Source organism: Pristis pectinata, chromosome 26 (genome assembly GCF_009764475.1).
Source record: "Pristis pectinata isolate sPriPec2 chromosome 26, sPriPec2.1.pri, whole genome shotgun sequence".
NCBI lineage: Eukaryota > Metazoa > Chordata > Chondrichthyes > Rhinopristiformes > Pristidae > Pristis > Pristis pectinata.
In genome coordinates, this window is record NC_067430.1 from 18695689 (window position 1) to 18711335 (window position 15647).

At 48.0% G+C, this 15647-nt stretch overlaps 1 protein-coding gene across 1 annotated transcript in view; it reads left to right on the forward strand.

The window, feature by feature from the left end:
- The first annotated feature begins 328 nt into the window (after nucleotides 1-328).
- The window catches only part of ccdc187 (coiled-coil domain containing 187), a 43574-nt gene continuing 28255 nt past the window's right edge, over nucleotides 329-15647 (forward strand). Inside the window, exons 1-3 of the mRNA XM_052039597.1 lie at nucleotides 329-538; nucleotides 1809-1910; nucleotides 15097-15159. Of these exons, the coding sequence (XP_051895557.1) occupies nucleotides 1862-1910; nucleotides 15097-15159 (112 nt within the window). The 5' untranslated portion in view covers nucleotides 329-538; nucleotides 1809-1861. The remainder of the gene's footprint in view (nucleotides 539-1808; nucleotides 1911-15096; nucleotides 15160-15647) is intronic.

Below are 15647 nucleotides of genomic sequence, written 5' to 3' on the forward strand. Positions count from 1 at the left end.
AGGGGGAGGGGTGAGGAGTGGGGTGTAGGGAGGGGGGACTGAGGAGAGGGAGGGGGGTGAGGGGAGGAGAGGGAGGGGGAAGAGAGGTATAAAGGGACGAGGAGAGAGAGATAAAAGAGAGAAGGTAGAAAGAGGATGATATAGGGGCAAAGGGAGAGGGTAAATTCTTGAATCAAAGAAAGGGGAGTTCACCGGAGAAGTGGGAGGGAAAGGAGGAGAGAGTGGAGAGTTCACTGGAGAGAGGAGAAAGAGAGAGGGAAAGGAGAAGGGTGAGGGAAAGAGAGAGGGAAAGGAGAAGGGGGAGGGAAAGAGAGAGGAGAGTTCACCGGGGGAGGGGAGGGAGGGGAGGGGAAGGGAAGTGGGGAGAGAGAGAGAGCACAGGGCGATGGCGGTATAAAGCTGGGAGCCTGCACTCCGGTCGGGTGCGGTGAGCGAGCGGCGGGACAACTTCAGTGACTCGGCGAGTTTTGTCCCAACTGTTGCAGCCCGTTCGCCGGCCGAAGGCGGCGGACAGAGAGAAGGCGGGGAGCAGCGGCTGGTAATGAACTGTCCGAACTGGCGGGGGGAGGCTCGGTTTCCGGACTTGCTGATCAAAGTTAAACTCACACTCTGTCCCCCATCGGGTGGCGGAGACTCTGACTGGGGGTTGATCGTTGGGCAGGTTTGCGAAGGACCATTGTTCGGGCTGTGAGCTTGGATTTATTTGTGGGAACCGGCTGTGATGAGCGCGGTCTTCCCCTGCTGTAAGGTCGAGGGCAGGGGGAACGCCGAGTCCCAGACGTGGAAACGTCCCCTCCAGTGACCGGCTCTGCAACCCCACCCAGCACCACAGTCTGTCGCCGTTCGAGGTGGCGGCTCCCCACCAACTTCTTGGGGGGGGGGGTTGGGGGAGGTTAGGGATGGGCAATAAATGCTGGCCCTTCAGTGATGCCCCCATCCCACGGTGAATTGTTGGGATGTGGTGCGCACTCTGGCCGGGTCAGTGTGTGGAAGATCTGCAAAATACCGCAGATGCTGGAAATAAAGCGGTAAATGCTGGAAATGTTCAGTCGGTGGAACAGCCTCTGCGGCGGGAGGAACAGGGTTGCTAACTCTTCATTGTTACGAGAAAAAGCTGGAGGAATGGAGGAGGAGAAAGGGAATCCGTGTTGTGGGTTAGAAGGGAGGAAAGATTGAAGGACAGTAGGAATGGGGATGAATAACTGACAGTCCCAGGAGAAGGTATGCATGGAATTACTGGAACCTTTGCCAAGGGCGGCCATGTGCAAAGTGCCACAGTGGCTCTTGCCCGAATGCCTCGAACCCAGTGCTGAGCCCGGGCTGTCCGGTGCTCTCACTGAGGGAGCTCTCAGTCTGCGGTACCTGCCAGGCATTGACCGCTGCCCTTCCTGGTGGTCCTCATCCTCTGGACCTTGTTTTCCACTGGCAGGATAGGGGCTCACCTTGGTCACCTGCACTGCCTCCCTGCCTCTGCTGGTGTGCTTCACCAGAGTGCAGCTTCACAAGGACAGGTTACTCTCCGCTCACCACCCCATGTGACCAATTCCTCTATAGGCCATTCGACCTGGAGACAGAAGCTTTGGCATTAGGCACACTTCTCTGTTGCAAACGGGTTTGTCCTACCATGTCCTGCTGACCTTCGTTCTCCCACCTCAGGGCTGTGGCCCTGATGGCTGACTTCTGTTTCCATTCTTCCACCATCTTAATGTGTGTACTTAGAAACCTTAGAATTTTAAGATCCACCAGTGGGCTATGAATCCTTTAAGTTTCTACCCATAAAATATTTTTGTGTGTGCTTTCTTTTCCAGACATTTGATTATTTGGATGTTCCCACCCAATCGTGCTCGATCCCAAATCCACAATGAATGAAATCGTGATTGATCAATCCAATCTACCTCGGGTGCGAGAAGGTGAGCAGGAGATGGGGGTGAAGCTTTCCATTTCTAACTTTGTGTGTGTATACTTTTCATATTAACCATATATTCATTTTGCAAGGACCTTTGACGTAGTAAAATATTCCAAGTGTATAAGTAACCCAAAGGTTGTAAGTCATCCCAAGATTAATACTGAGTCAAAGTAAAGTGTTATGATCTAATGATCAAGAGTTTGGTCAGATGTGAATTAGAGGTCTTAGTTTAGGACAAAAATTTCAGAGTTTAGTATCAGAGAGCATTGAGATAACATAGGTACTCAGGAGGGGAGGGCTGAGGACTTGTACTTGCATCGTATGATGGTTGGATGAACGCTGAGCTTGGAATCGGTTAATGCAATAAGTAGATAACATACTGAAACAATACTAAATACTGGAAACTATCTTTCCCTCTTAAGTGAGTTGAGTGTAACTTTATTGAGTTAGTAGCTCATTATCTCACAAAAGGATAAGGGGTGGCAGTAGTGAATAATCTTGGATACAGGATTGGATTTAGTGTTCATGTTTGTTCTTGCATGTACTTAGTCAAGGAAAGTAGAAAATCGATGCAAATCAATTGAGGGACATTGACAGAACAGCTCGGGGAACTTTATTCTATATTTAACCCATTGTGTCCCTACCTACTTGACAGGACATTGATGGTGTAGATGGAATTTCATTCCGTATTTAAGCTATGGTGCTTCTGCCCAGAGAGTGTTTGATGGGATTGTATAGAGTTGCTTTATTCTTTCTAACCTCTTGTTTTGTCTTTTCCATTTCTGTTTCTAGACCCATGCTTTCCCTGCCTTGGGAACGTTTGTTGTGATAACGCAGAAGGAGCTTTACTCTGTTTCTAAACTCTGCCCTATTTGCCCTGATGTTTGATGGGTCAGTGTGGAAAATTTTAGTCCACTTGAATTCAGACTAATGAACCAATCACCCAGGTCTGGAGCAGCTGCCCTGTTGATTCTGGATATTTTATTCCCACCAGAAACTTCCTGAGGAGAGAACTGGTTGGCAGACCCAGTAAAGTATTTAACTTATTTGTTTTAAGTTGGGGTGCAGTGTCCAGAATAAACAGATTGTGAGTTTTCTGCAACACCAGCCTTGTGTGCCCTGTTTGCAGAACTGGAGTTGTTTATTTCATGGCAGGGAGTGGATGTAAACATTAGTAAACTGTCAGCAAATGGCAGCAGTTTTATTCAATGATGTTTAAAATCTATAATGACCCACAGTCTTTATTTCCACTGTCATTGGAGTGAGTGGAACATTCCCAGCATCTTTTCAGTAGTATAACAGGGAGGTGCTCTGTGAGAGGTACTTTCCACGGTGCTTGTGAATATCCTTCAGCTTGTGTTCTGAATGAGGAGGGCGGGTTTCTTAATTCAGCCCTTGCTGCAGTGGGGGAAGGGCAATTTCTGACCCTCCCCTTCCCTGCTAACAGTGGTAAATCCAGTCATCCTTCCCTTCCAGACCTGGTGGATCACTTGGGGATGATGTTGGGAAATGTTCCTTCACACAAAGGCTGGTGAAAATCCAGAGCTTAACAGCTGGGAATTGGCTGAAAATGTCAAAAGTGAGATTAATATTCTTGACTAACAAAAGATTATCATAGGTTCTTGAACTCCGGCTGGTAGACTGGTATGTGATCTAACTGAACAGCACAGCCTGTTCAGATGGCCTTTCCACTAACTCCAGGTTGTTTTCTGTGAAGAATGCAGGATTTTAAGGTGGTTTAGATGTCGGCACTTCAGAGGAGATTACTTGGCCCGTTGTGCCTCTGCCAACTCCATGAAAGTGCTCTCCAATCAGTCCCATTCTCATGCTCTTTCCCCATAGCCGTGGAAATTTTTCCACTCTCTTTATGCACCCAACCCCCTTCTGAAGTTGCTCACAGAGTCATACAACACCGAAACGGGCCTTTTGGCCCAACTGGTCCATGCCAACCAAGATTCCTATTTAAGCTAGTCCTATTTGTGGGAGTTTAGCCCATATCTCTCTAAACCCTCTATCCCTCTCCTTTAAATTTCCCCCTCTTCACCTTAAATCTATGCCCACTAGTTGACGTTTCTACCCTAGAAAAAGATCCTGACTCTCTACCTTGTCTGTGCCTTTCATAATTTTATAAACTTCTGTCAGGTCTCCCCTCAGCCTCCATTCCAGAGAAAACAATCCAAGTTTGTCCAACCTCTCCATATAGCTAGTTTGTTTCCTCAATCCCTTGCATTCCATGATGCAACTTGTCGGTGGAGTGGCAGGATTGGGAGGGTGCTGCACTGGGGCAAGGAAGTGACCCTCCTTAAACGGGCCTTGTCTGGCCTGACCCTTGTGACTGAAAGTGTGGGTGCTAACCTTGTTCCCGAATTAGCTGCTGACTAGTTGCAGGTACAGCCTCCACACTGCTCCTCCTCATTCAATGTGGCCAAGGTCCGCAGGATTCCTGGGCTGCTGTCTGGTCCCGAGCCTGCTCTGCAATGTGACTCCTAAAGCAATGAGTAGGTCAACCTGGCTCTCCCTGACATTGAAGGTAGAATTTTCACATGGTCACGTTAGTGAAGTCTTGTTTCAGACAACACATTCGAAGCCTATCAGTGCTGTGCAGTGAAGGATGCACAGTAAGTGGTGATCCTACTGGTGCTGCTCAGTGTGAGAATGAATCAGAGGGTGCTGCTTTCTAGCCCAGGGCCAGTTTAGCTCCCAGATGTTGTCCTTTGTGGTGGATCAGCCAGGAAAGCATAGGTAAGATTTCAGCAGCAGGAGAGTGGGAAGGGGAAGGAGTCAGGTGGTGATGTAGCACAGACTTGGTGAAGGAGATGATTTGTGATTCTTCTCTTAGACAGAAGAATACTGGTAGTAGAATACGTCTGGGCAAAACAGAGTCGGGCACCTCCATCACACAGCTCCCTCAGCAGATCCCACTCCTTGTTTCAGCCGCCGCCAGCGTCTCCTGGTCCTCCCTCTGTCCCAGTCTCCACCTACAGCCCCTCACTGTTGGTCCCTGGACAGAGGTTTTTTCCAGTTCATCCTGTTACAATTTGGAATCTCTTTCGAAGAGTCCAACCAACCAGCAATCACTGCTGGCCAGCAGCTGGGGTCACAACTCACAATCTCCTTTGACTATCAGAACCAATGTTTGTTGTAAACTAACAGCAGGAGTGAACGTCTCATTTCTACAGTGGTTGTTGGGTGCTGAACCAAATGAGACTTCGGAGGTGTTAACGCAGTCCTGGCTATGTGTGGGCACAGCACCAAACCATTCACTGCAATGTCAGCAATCCCAGCGAGAAAGCTGTGGTTCTGGTGGTGTATGGCTAAGTAACAGACTCATCAGCCAACAAGTGTGAGTCCAGTTTGCATCAAGATGCATTGAGAATCTAAATTCATTACTTTCCAAATAAAAATTGGAGTACAAACTGTCATCAGTACAAGTGACCACTATGCTGCCAGGTTGCTGAAAAGTTAACTGTTATCATCATCCTATAGGGAAGGATTCTTGTTTTTTCTCTCCTAGTCTAGGCTGATATGTGACTCCAACCCCACTCCCACCAGGGCCATCACAGTGAGTGCTTTGACTGCTAACTGCCTTCTGAAGTGACCTAGTGAGGTGATCAGTTGTAACAGACTTCCTTGGCGCAATTAAGGATGCATACATTCCTCTCGCTCTCTCTCTCTATTTGAATATAATCTTCGGCTGAGGACCAGTTTGTGAATTGTTTGACCCATCAGGAAACCATTTGGTACGATTCCTCACACCCACCTCATCCCCTCTTCTCTCACCTTCTGTTTAACCTTTCACAGACCCATTGGATCATTGTGTGCGAGGCTCTAAATTTGGTCTGCCTGCAGTTTCTTTACATAGTCAGCATTTGGTGGCTCCTCATAGCTGGTAGCCGATAGCTAAAAGTTGAAATGTCTGCATTTACAAAATGAGTTTCCACAAGGATTTCACACTCGTTTCGGTTTTGCTGAAGTTAGTGTTTCCAGGCAGGACTTTTATCAAAAAATTTTTTTGTTGATGTTAAGATCTCTGTAGTCTCATGAATCCCAGCCCTCCCTCACCAAACCCCTCTGCAGTGAGTGTTTGTACCTTTGTCTCTGGCCCCATCTGTGAGGAATTAACATGTGAATGAGCTGCTGCACTCTCTCTGACATTCCTTTCCAAGGGATCTGTTCCCAGAGCATCTCCTTCAAAGGACACAAGGGCGAGAGGGCTGGGGCTCCATCCATCTGTTCCTCCCTCGGCTGAACACACATGGGAAGTTTCATTTTCATTTTTTTATTGAGTTGGAATGTTTTGAGGAATAAAAAGTGATCTTTTGATTTCAAAAGTATAGTGGAAGATTGTGGGGTATTTTTACATTATTACTGTATCTCTCACTCCTGTGTGTGTGTTTATTTTCTGTGCTCGCTGGAGTGAGGGGCTTCATACTGATGAAGTAGGTGCCTCCAATTTCAGACGAAATGTTTCAATTACAAAGATTTACAGATCAAGTTAAAGGAAAGTAAATGGCTCCCCTCCTAGGCTACCTAGGCTGTGAATTCCAACATTAGCCTCTGACAAAGACCATATAACACTTATCATATCCTGGTATTTCCGAGCACTGTCACCCATCCTGTGGTCTCTGAGTCAGATTGCCAAATTAGGGGCATTTTTGTTCTGGACTTGCACCCATTACTAATAACTATGGTCAGATGTATAAAGCACTTTAAAAGCAGGAGTATTCCCAAGCACTAAAATTTGATGCCCAATCACCCAAGGAGATATTGAGACAGGTGACTAAAAGCTTAGTTAATGAGTAGGTTTTATGGATCATCTTTAAGGAGAGATGGGATGCAATGTTTAGCAAGTGATTTCCAGAGGTTGGGGCCAGGAGCAGGGGGCATGTGGAAGGCTCAAAAATTGGGGCTGAGCAAATGATCATAACTAAGAGGAGGCCAAGGAGGAGGAGTATGGGCAGACCTGAAATGCAATAACACTGGGTTGGGCCTTGTAGAGTTATTTAAATTTGACATCTGACCAACAGACTTCACCCCAAGTCTGCATTGACCTGGAACTTCTGTTCCATGGGGTAACTCTGCTCTCACTGGCTTCCTGTAGCTCAGTTTCTGATTAGAATTTAATAGGTTTGGGATTCTGTTTACAAATTCATTAATCAAAGGGAGGTAGTTTTTCTAATCTTATAAATACTTGGGTCTGTACTTGTGTACTCTAAAATAAATTAAGTTGCTTATATTTACAGAATTAATTTAACCGTGAAGGAGAGTAACAATCCTTAATCATATCTGTAATCAGGGTAATCCCTACTACCGTATCCTTGGTGAAGAGCTAACGTACTCCTTTGTGCGCTTCTCTCCTTCGGTGGTGACATTCTCTGCAGTCACTCTCTGGGTGGGATGCTCTTCCCCGAGTTACGTTCTGAAACTCTACTCTGTTGACTTCAATCATCACCTTTAAGCCTTCTCCCACCGTTGTTTGGTGTTCAACTTTTCACCTCTGTAGAGCACCTTTGGGACATATCATGTAAACATTCTGCATAAGTGCAGATGAAGTCAGCCCTGGAGAAAACCTGGTTGCTGTTTCTTGAACTTTTCTCAGTGCATCCATATCCCTTCAAAGAACATTGTCCAGAATTGTTACAAAAACCCAATTGCAATTGGACTCACCTGGAAGTTTTATTCAGGAACAAGGGAACCTTCTGTGATGTATGCTTGTGTACCCAGTTCTTGATTCCGTCTGTTGATGGCAGTTCCACTTTGTATCAATTGTTTGTGTTTGAATTGTGCTAGGATCTGTAACAGGAAAAAATACTGAAGCACTGAACACATTTTGAGGAAAGGCTTCAGGAGATTTTAATATGCATCGACGGAATGTGGGTGGGCACTTGAGATATAGTGAACAGTTAGGGCCTGGGATGCATGGTCAGGGGTAGCGATGGTAAGAGATTCAATTGTACTTTTCAAAAGGGAGCTCTAAGTATCTGAAAGAAAAGAATTTGCAGGGCCATGGGGGAGAGAGTGGGACCAGCTGCATTGCTCTTGCATAGAGCCGTATGAAAGCAATGGGGCAAAATGCCTCTCTTCGCACTGTGATCATTCCGTGAACTGAGTTACGTGGAACGATTATTGTAGAAATTAGGTCAATCAAGCATGAAGCAAAGTAACATCTGGGCCAACTAATGTGATGGAAGAAGGAAATGGGGAACTCTGCAGAGAGGACACGTGTTCACACTAGGAAAAAGACCGTGTCAAAAACTTTTCAGTTCTGTGTAACCAAAACGGAATGAGTAGTGGATGGGGCAGTGGGTTTCAAAAGTACAAGTTTGATTGATGGAGTAGGGATTATGGGATTTTCTGGAAAGACTAGACGGAATAGGCTGAATTGGCTCTGTGACTAATTTATGATCTCCTGATCAGGGTAGGATTTGAGTGCATTTGTTGACCAGAGTTTTCCGCTGTAAATCTGTTTGCATTCGCATGCATCCAACTTTCCTCTGCTTACTTTTCCCCTTCTTGTATTACGTTGGAGCAGGTGAGCCTGTTGTTTAAGGGCAATGGGAAGACTTTGGGGAACTCCCTCACCAACAGTACAAGGCTCAGATTGGAAAATTCTTAATATTGATTTCCGTCAGGTCAGATACTTGGAGGTTTAAAGTGTCTAAGCACGCCACTGTCCAAGGTGACCCAGTCTTCCTTCCCATGAACTATCCCTTCAGTTTATTCATTCTTGGCCTGAGTGTGGATGGAAAGGGCAGTGTTCATTGTTCATCTCTTGGACCTGGGAGTGGTTTGACAAAACTGAGTAATTTGCTAGATCACTTCAGATGGGAGTTAAGAGTCAGCTCTGTTGATGTGAGATTGGAGTCACACGGAGCTAGATCAGATAAGGACCATAAGTAGGTAGGCAGTGCAGTGATCTGTGAGCTTTGTGGTCTCCTTTACTAATGCCAACATTACAGTTCCATTTTTTTTGAACTGAATTTTGATTCTGAACCTGCCCTTGAGTGAACTGGCCCTGCACTCTCCAGATAATGAGGCCAGAAACTAAACCATGCACCACCAGAACAGCATCCTTCTCCCTGGGATTGCTGACATTGCTTCTGAATGATTTGGGCCCCAGTGCCCCAAGCCAGAGCAAGGACTGGACTAATACTGCCTGAATCTCATTTAGTCTAACACCCAGCCACTATCAGGGAAAAGGACTTTCAGCCTTGTGGACTGGGGGGCATTACCTCTAATCCAACCGCCCCCATGTTTCTGCTTTGTCTTCAGGACTACTATTGTTTGATCGTACTCGGTGGCTGCTGTTCCACACTTGGTCTATACTGACACCCTGAAGAAGCTGGAATTAATTTGCGAGTTGTACCCCCTGTTCCTTCTGTTGGGAGTGAATTGTTCACAGCATAGAAAATGCTGGCCATTCAGAGGTTTACATGGGTTGTAAATATTTACAGCAAACATTGGTCCAATGCTCAGTGGTGGCTTTGAGTTGATCAGACACCTTGAAAGAGATTCCAAATTGACTTGAAAGAAACTGAAAGAAAGAAAAATGTTTCCTAGGCCTATGAAGTGGATGTGGGAGGGGACAGGCATGGGCTGGGGGGTGTGGGGGCAGGAATGTTTTGGGCGTGTTGGAGTGAAGGGAGGAGTAGGATTTGCTGATGGAGGTGGCCAGACCTGTCCACGTGTGAGTGAGGAGACTATCTAACCAGGGAGGGCAAGATGTGTGCAGCCAGGTGCCATTCTGTTCACCAGACTCCGGATGAAGGTGTAAGTGTCCTGATGGATTATACCTCCTTCCTGGTGTTCCAGTACTCTGGTGTAGACTTGGTTAACTCTGAGCAGGCTGGGAGACCTGGAATGTGGGTGTGTACAGAAATGCAGACTTGTGCCCTTTCAAATAAAGCACCTTTTTTCCCACCTCTTCCTTTAAAAATGAAGCCAAATCTGACCTCAGCCTCTACCTCCCTGTGTTTCCCCCTCAGACCTGTGAAGCCTGTGTATTTCCAAACTTTCCATCGACACATTTCCCTTGGCAGAGGTTGCCAACTCTTAAATGTGTCCATCTGTCTCTGTGGCTACACATGCTTCTGTTCTTCACCCGTCTTTTCCGATGTGGCAGACACACAATCTGTGTTTACAAGCTGCAATTATAGCGCTCTGGCGTTCCTGGAGAAAATCCTCTTAAGCTGCGGTTGTCTCATATGTTTTCAAGTGACTGGGTGCAGTATGTCAAGGGAAGAACACCTCAAATATCACAGTGGGTCTCCTTCCGTTCACCCCCACTCACAGCCCCCCCCCCCACCCCCAACGTGAGGCAAACAAGGGGCCTCCCTGCTCTTTGAGGCTGGTGTGTGTATCCAAGAATTGCTTGGGACTGATGAGCATCATTTTCCCCCTGACAGAGCCAGGATTCCACAGTCAGACCAATGCTGGTTTCTCTGTGGTAACTGCGCTGCTGATGCAATTCCCCCTTGAGCTGTCTCTTGGCCTGTGACAGGCTGGGGTGAGGAGTGCAATCCCACACATGTGAACAACAGAAGGAGTTTTGTGCGATGAATGATCTTTGGCCTGTGCACCTTGTAACAGCCTCCTTTATCCACAGTTGCCACGGCAGCATGCAAATAAATGTCTGGGTTCATTCTGCAGCAGTTGCTGGCGAATTGTCAACACCTCCAGTTCTCAGTGGGGTAGGCAATGAGGAGCCAAGGTGCAACTGTTACAGGAAAAGGAGTCCATTCAGCCCCTTGAGCCTGTTCTACCATCTTATTGGATCATGTGTGTCCTGGGTAATTACTCAGTCTGTCCACTCTGGTTCAGTATCCCTGGGTAGTCCTGCCTGACAAGAATCCATCAGTTCACGTCCTGAACATTTCAGTTGCCCGTCCAGCTGGACAACATTTGATGAGCCTTGGGTTTAAATTCCTGCTCTGTGTAGGGTGAGTCGACCCAGTGGTTTGTTGGCTCAGTCCCCAGTAAAGAACAAACCTGGGATCACACCTCAAAAACAAAACTTTCATTTTCACAACTTCGGCTCTGCAGGCAGAAGTGCTTCTGACATCTGGTCATGGTTGCAATTCAGGCAACATGTTAACCAATGGCACATGGCGAGCATCTACAAACAGCAATAAGGTCAACTGTGAGATCACCTGTTTACAGTGATGTTTTCTGGTTGAGGAATTAAATATTGGCCAAGTCACCAGTTAGAATTCCCTGTTTTGTTTTTAACAGTGCCCTGAGGTCTGTTGGATCCAGCTGAGAGGGCAGAAGAGGCTTTGGTTTGACAGCACTTCTAACAGTGTCAGCTTGGTTAATGGGTAGTCATTGCTTTAAGCAGCAGAGTGACCAAGCCAGCTCTTGGGATTGATTTAAATGATTCACAACCACAACGGGTGTCCTACAGCTGCTAACACTTTGATGTTGAAAGGAGCCCGTTATTTAGCAGAGCTATTAAACATCACCTGCTGGCTCTCGGATTGCTGTGCCCAGCGTAAGGGGTACAGAAAGGGTCCCAGCTTTGGTCCCAGCTTTGGCCTCTGCTCTGTGCATTTCTGGCCTCCTTGAGTAAAAATGAAAGATGTGCGCTTGCCAGAAAGGGAGTGCAGTGAAGGTTCATCCGGTTGGTTCCTGGGATACGAGGTCCATTGTATGAGGGTAGATTGAGTAGCTAGGCCTCTGTTTTCTCATGTTTAGAAGAATTAAGTGATTTCATTGAAAGGTACAAAGAGGGCTTGACGGGATAGATGGCGGGGGGTTGTTCCCCTGGCTGACGAGCCTGGACATGGGGTCAGTATCTCAAAACGAGGGAGAGGCCATTTAGGACTAAAATGAGGGGAATGTCTTCACAGATGGTGATTTGAATCTTTTGAATTCTCTCCCCGAGGGTTGTGGAGGCTCAGTATTGATTTCATTCAAAATGGAGATGAGCAGATCTCTGGATGTTGGAGGAATCGAGGGTTGTGGGAATCGGGTGCACACGGTGTTCAGGTGAACGATCAGCCCTGACCTTTTTGACCGGCGGAGCAGACTCCAGGCGTGGCTCCTCCTCCTCCATTTCTTCTGTCCTTGATCTGGGCTACGTTGCTGCAGGGGTCAAAGGTCAACCCAGATGGTTCTCCGTTACCGCCCACGTGATTTGTCAATTGGGATCGGTGGGGGGGGGGGGTGTGGGTGGTGGGTGGCATGGGAGGAACTGGGATCAATCTTCTCTGTCTCCTCCACAGTCTTTTCCAATTTCACTTAAGCCTTGCCCCTGTGGTTCCCCCCCAACCCCCTCTCTCTTATCCATTTATGCCCTCCCACCCTCTTTTTAAATTTTTACATATATACTTCTAGACCCCCATTCACCCAGTTTTGTTTCCCCCTCTTTCCCCCCCAAAACCTCACCTGGCTCCACCTGCCCACCATCCCTCACTCCCCTAGGTCCACCTATCACCTCCAGCCCCTGTCTCGCCCCTCCCCTCCCCTTTATACTGGCTATTCTCTCTTTACGCTCTGCCCTGATGCAGGGTCTCGACCTGAAACCTGACCTCGACCATTCCTTCCCCCCACAGATGCCACCTGACCCACTGAGTTCCTCCAGCAGCTTGTTTTTTGCTCCAGATTCCAGCATCTTGTTTCTCCATTGAACTGCTCTTTGATAACTCAAAGCTGCCCCATAGCATCTGGCAGGTGGGTGAGGTGGGCCAGAGCCAGCTGGCTTAGACTGTATTCGATGAGAGCCAGATGAATCCCACTTTCAAGACCACCCCTCACCTGCTCGCTGACTCATAGAATTACTGTGTGATTTATTTCCCGATGTCATACTTGCATTTGTTTTTTTTTTGCATTAATTCTGCATTTCACTTGTTTGGGGAATGGTGGACTTCACTCTCCCTATGCCCAGCATCAATATTCCCCACACCACCAGGTGTAGAGACTGCTCTGCTTGACCTTACAGTGCCCTGCAGCCAGATTTCCCTCTGTGCAGCGGGTCTGTGCCAGTCAGCTGCTTACTAATTGGGGGCAGTGTGGTGGGAGGTTGGTGGGGGTCAGACTGCTGTGGTCAGTCCAACGGAGGGTCAGACAGGATTCCCGCTCCTCGTTACCATCCAGTGATCCCCTGGTTTAAAATGCACCAGGACTGGGCTTTGCCAAATGGCTGGGACACTGAAATGGTGAATTTGTCCTGTGGTTACCTGCTGCCCGGAGCAGGCTCCTACGTGAAGAATGACCATTCATATCAGTGTATGTTGGTCCCAATGACTGGAAGTGTTGGGGTGACAAGCCCTTGGAGTGGGGAAAATAGGGAGGGGAAAGAATTGCAGTGTTTCCTATCTATTTATTCACATTAACCCCACTGCACTGCCTCGTTCTTTGCCTGGTCTGGGACAAGTGCTGCTGCACTGAAGTAGAGTCCTATCACTTCACCATCTCTGTCGTCTGACTGCCAGTGAGAGCTGAGCACCAGCAGACCACACAGCTTTCCAGGAAACTCTGTGCAGGCACCATTGGGAGGGTTCCTGCTGCAGCCTCAGGAGTCTGGATTTCAGTGTGTGTCACAAATCAAGTTATCTGATATCTATGAACAGATCCTCTGGAAGTTGTGGGTGTGGCTCAGGTGAGAAGATTCAATCAAGCAAGCCTTGTGTGGGCAGTGAGGTATCTCACGGCATCTTTCACAATAAATGTTCTGCTGTTAATGACAGGAGTGGTAACATGGGAGTAGTAACAATCATTAGTCTCTAGCTAAAAAAGCTCAAGAATCACTGAATCTTGTAACACAGGAGCAGGCCGCTCAGCCCATTTGTGTTGTGCTGGCTCTTTGAGTTCTCCAGTTATTCCTGTTTTCCCTTGCTCCGATTCCACAGAGGTGTGAGTTCCTCCAAGGGGACTGTCTTCAGGAAATCTGTTTTGTTTTTGTGAAAAGTTGCATTTCTTTCTGGCCACTGGCCATCATGTGGAGACCCCGAGGGATCTCGCAGCCAGTGAACTACTTTGTAGTGCAGCTGTTGTTGCAGGAAAACGCAGCTGTCAATTTGTGCACTGCAAGCTCCCGCAAATAACAGTGCAGCAGCCGAACAGATGCCCTGCTTTCGGTGATGTTGGTCGAGGGATAATTCTGCCCAGGATAGCGGGAAGAACTGTCCTGTTCACTTTGGACACACGGGTCATCCACAGGTTACGGCAGGGTTCCGTCGCTGGGAAGTCCAGTTTATTGTGGTGCGCGAGTATGGAGAGGGACAGGTACACTGAACCTGTACCTCACCCTAACCTGAATAATGCGCAAGTTGGAAGTGCGGCCATGAACAGAGTTCCCACACGGCAGGAGATGCCTGCAGGCCCACAGCAGCTGGCAAATCCATTCCCCGTTCTCCCAAACTTTAGTTCACGTGCACGGGCTGTACATAGGTCTGGTGTCTGTAAGCTGGGGGAGGACCTATGGTGCTGTGGGAATCTTTACACTCACCTCAGCGGGCAGGCAAGGCCTCAGCCTAACATTACATTCCCCCACCCCAAGAGACCATCAGTGCAGTGTTGTACTGGCAGTCCGAGAGCAGGGTTTGAACCCAGAACCCTCGGAATCAGCTGGAGTGCAAGCACTGAGCTACACTCGATTGAAGTATTTATCTTGGCCCATTCCTTTCATGCCACAAACTGTGATCCACCAGTTCAAGAATCTGGTGTGGTTAACTGTTTAGCAACCCCCAGTGGGAAAGTGCTGCTGTTTGTGGCTGTGCCTTTAGCACTAGCTCTAGGCTCGGGAATTCCCCACCAATCCTTTCCACCTCCCTTTTCTTGAAGGTGTTCCTCAATACTCCCTATCTGACCACAATTTTAATTGCCTGCCTTACTCATGTGGCTCTTCTGTTAAACTTTGTTGAAGATGGTTCCTGTGAAGAGCCTTGGGAGATTTTCCTGTCAGTGGGTAGATTTTCCATGTAATTGCAACTGGTTGTTACTAACTGCTGGTTAATCAGTTCTTGGGGCAGTTATCTCTTTAAAAAGAGTGTTTTCTTTGAAGGTGATGTGTGTAAGGCACAGACCGTGTGGCGGTGCAAGGTGTTGTAATGTTCTGGGAAGCGGGTCTTGAGCAAGGAGTTGGTGGGGACTGTGGCAGTGTGTCTGACTGGTATCGGCACCGGCTTGGCGGGGATGTTCACCAATGATGGAGGGTGTGACCAGAATCTTTTCTTTCCCCTCCATTGCAGTGTGCCGTGGCTTTGCGGTCTTGGAGGATGGGGCATTGGCACATAATCTTCAGGAGCGAGAGAGTAAGTAGAAGTGGCACCTGTGGATCTGAGAGCAGCCCGCCCCCGACACCCACAGAGGCTGCTCTTGACCGTTTGCTCTTCGGCCGCCCCTTTCAAAGGGCTTCAGGTTTTACACAAGGACAAACTGCAACAACAGTGCTCGATCTCTGAACATCCCCCAACCACCAATCACAATCCCCACCTCTAGACCAGGAGATGCGTGCAGGATGCTGGAGGGGCTCAGGCTTTGTTGCATGAGAGCTGATGGACTGGCACAAGGAGGGGCCACAGCTGACCAAGGTTCCTCCTGCTCCATTCACCCCTGCACATTGCCACAAACTCTGAGCAGCACCGACTGTGTGGCAGCTGAGAGGACGGGTTGGAAGTGTTAAGGGAGGAGGTTACTTGAAGGCAAGGAGGGTGGATCAGGAGAGGTTAGCATGATCCCGTAGTGAAGCACAAGAAGGCTGAAAGCTTTCTTGGTTGTGCTTAGGTTGGGACAGGTGTCC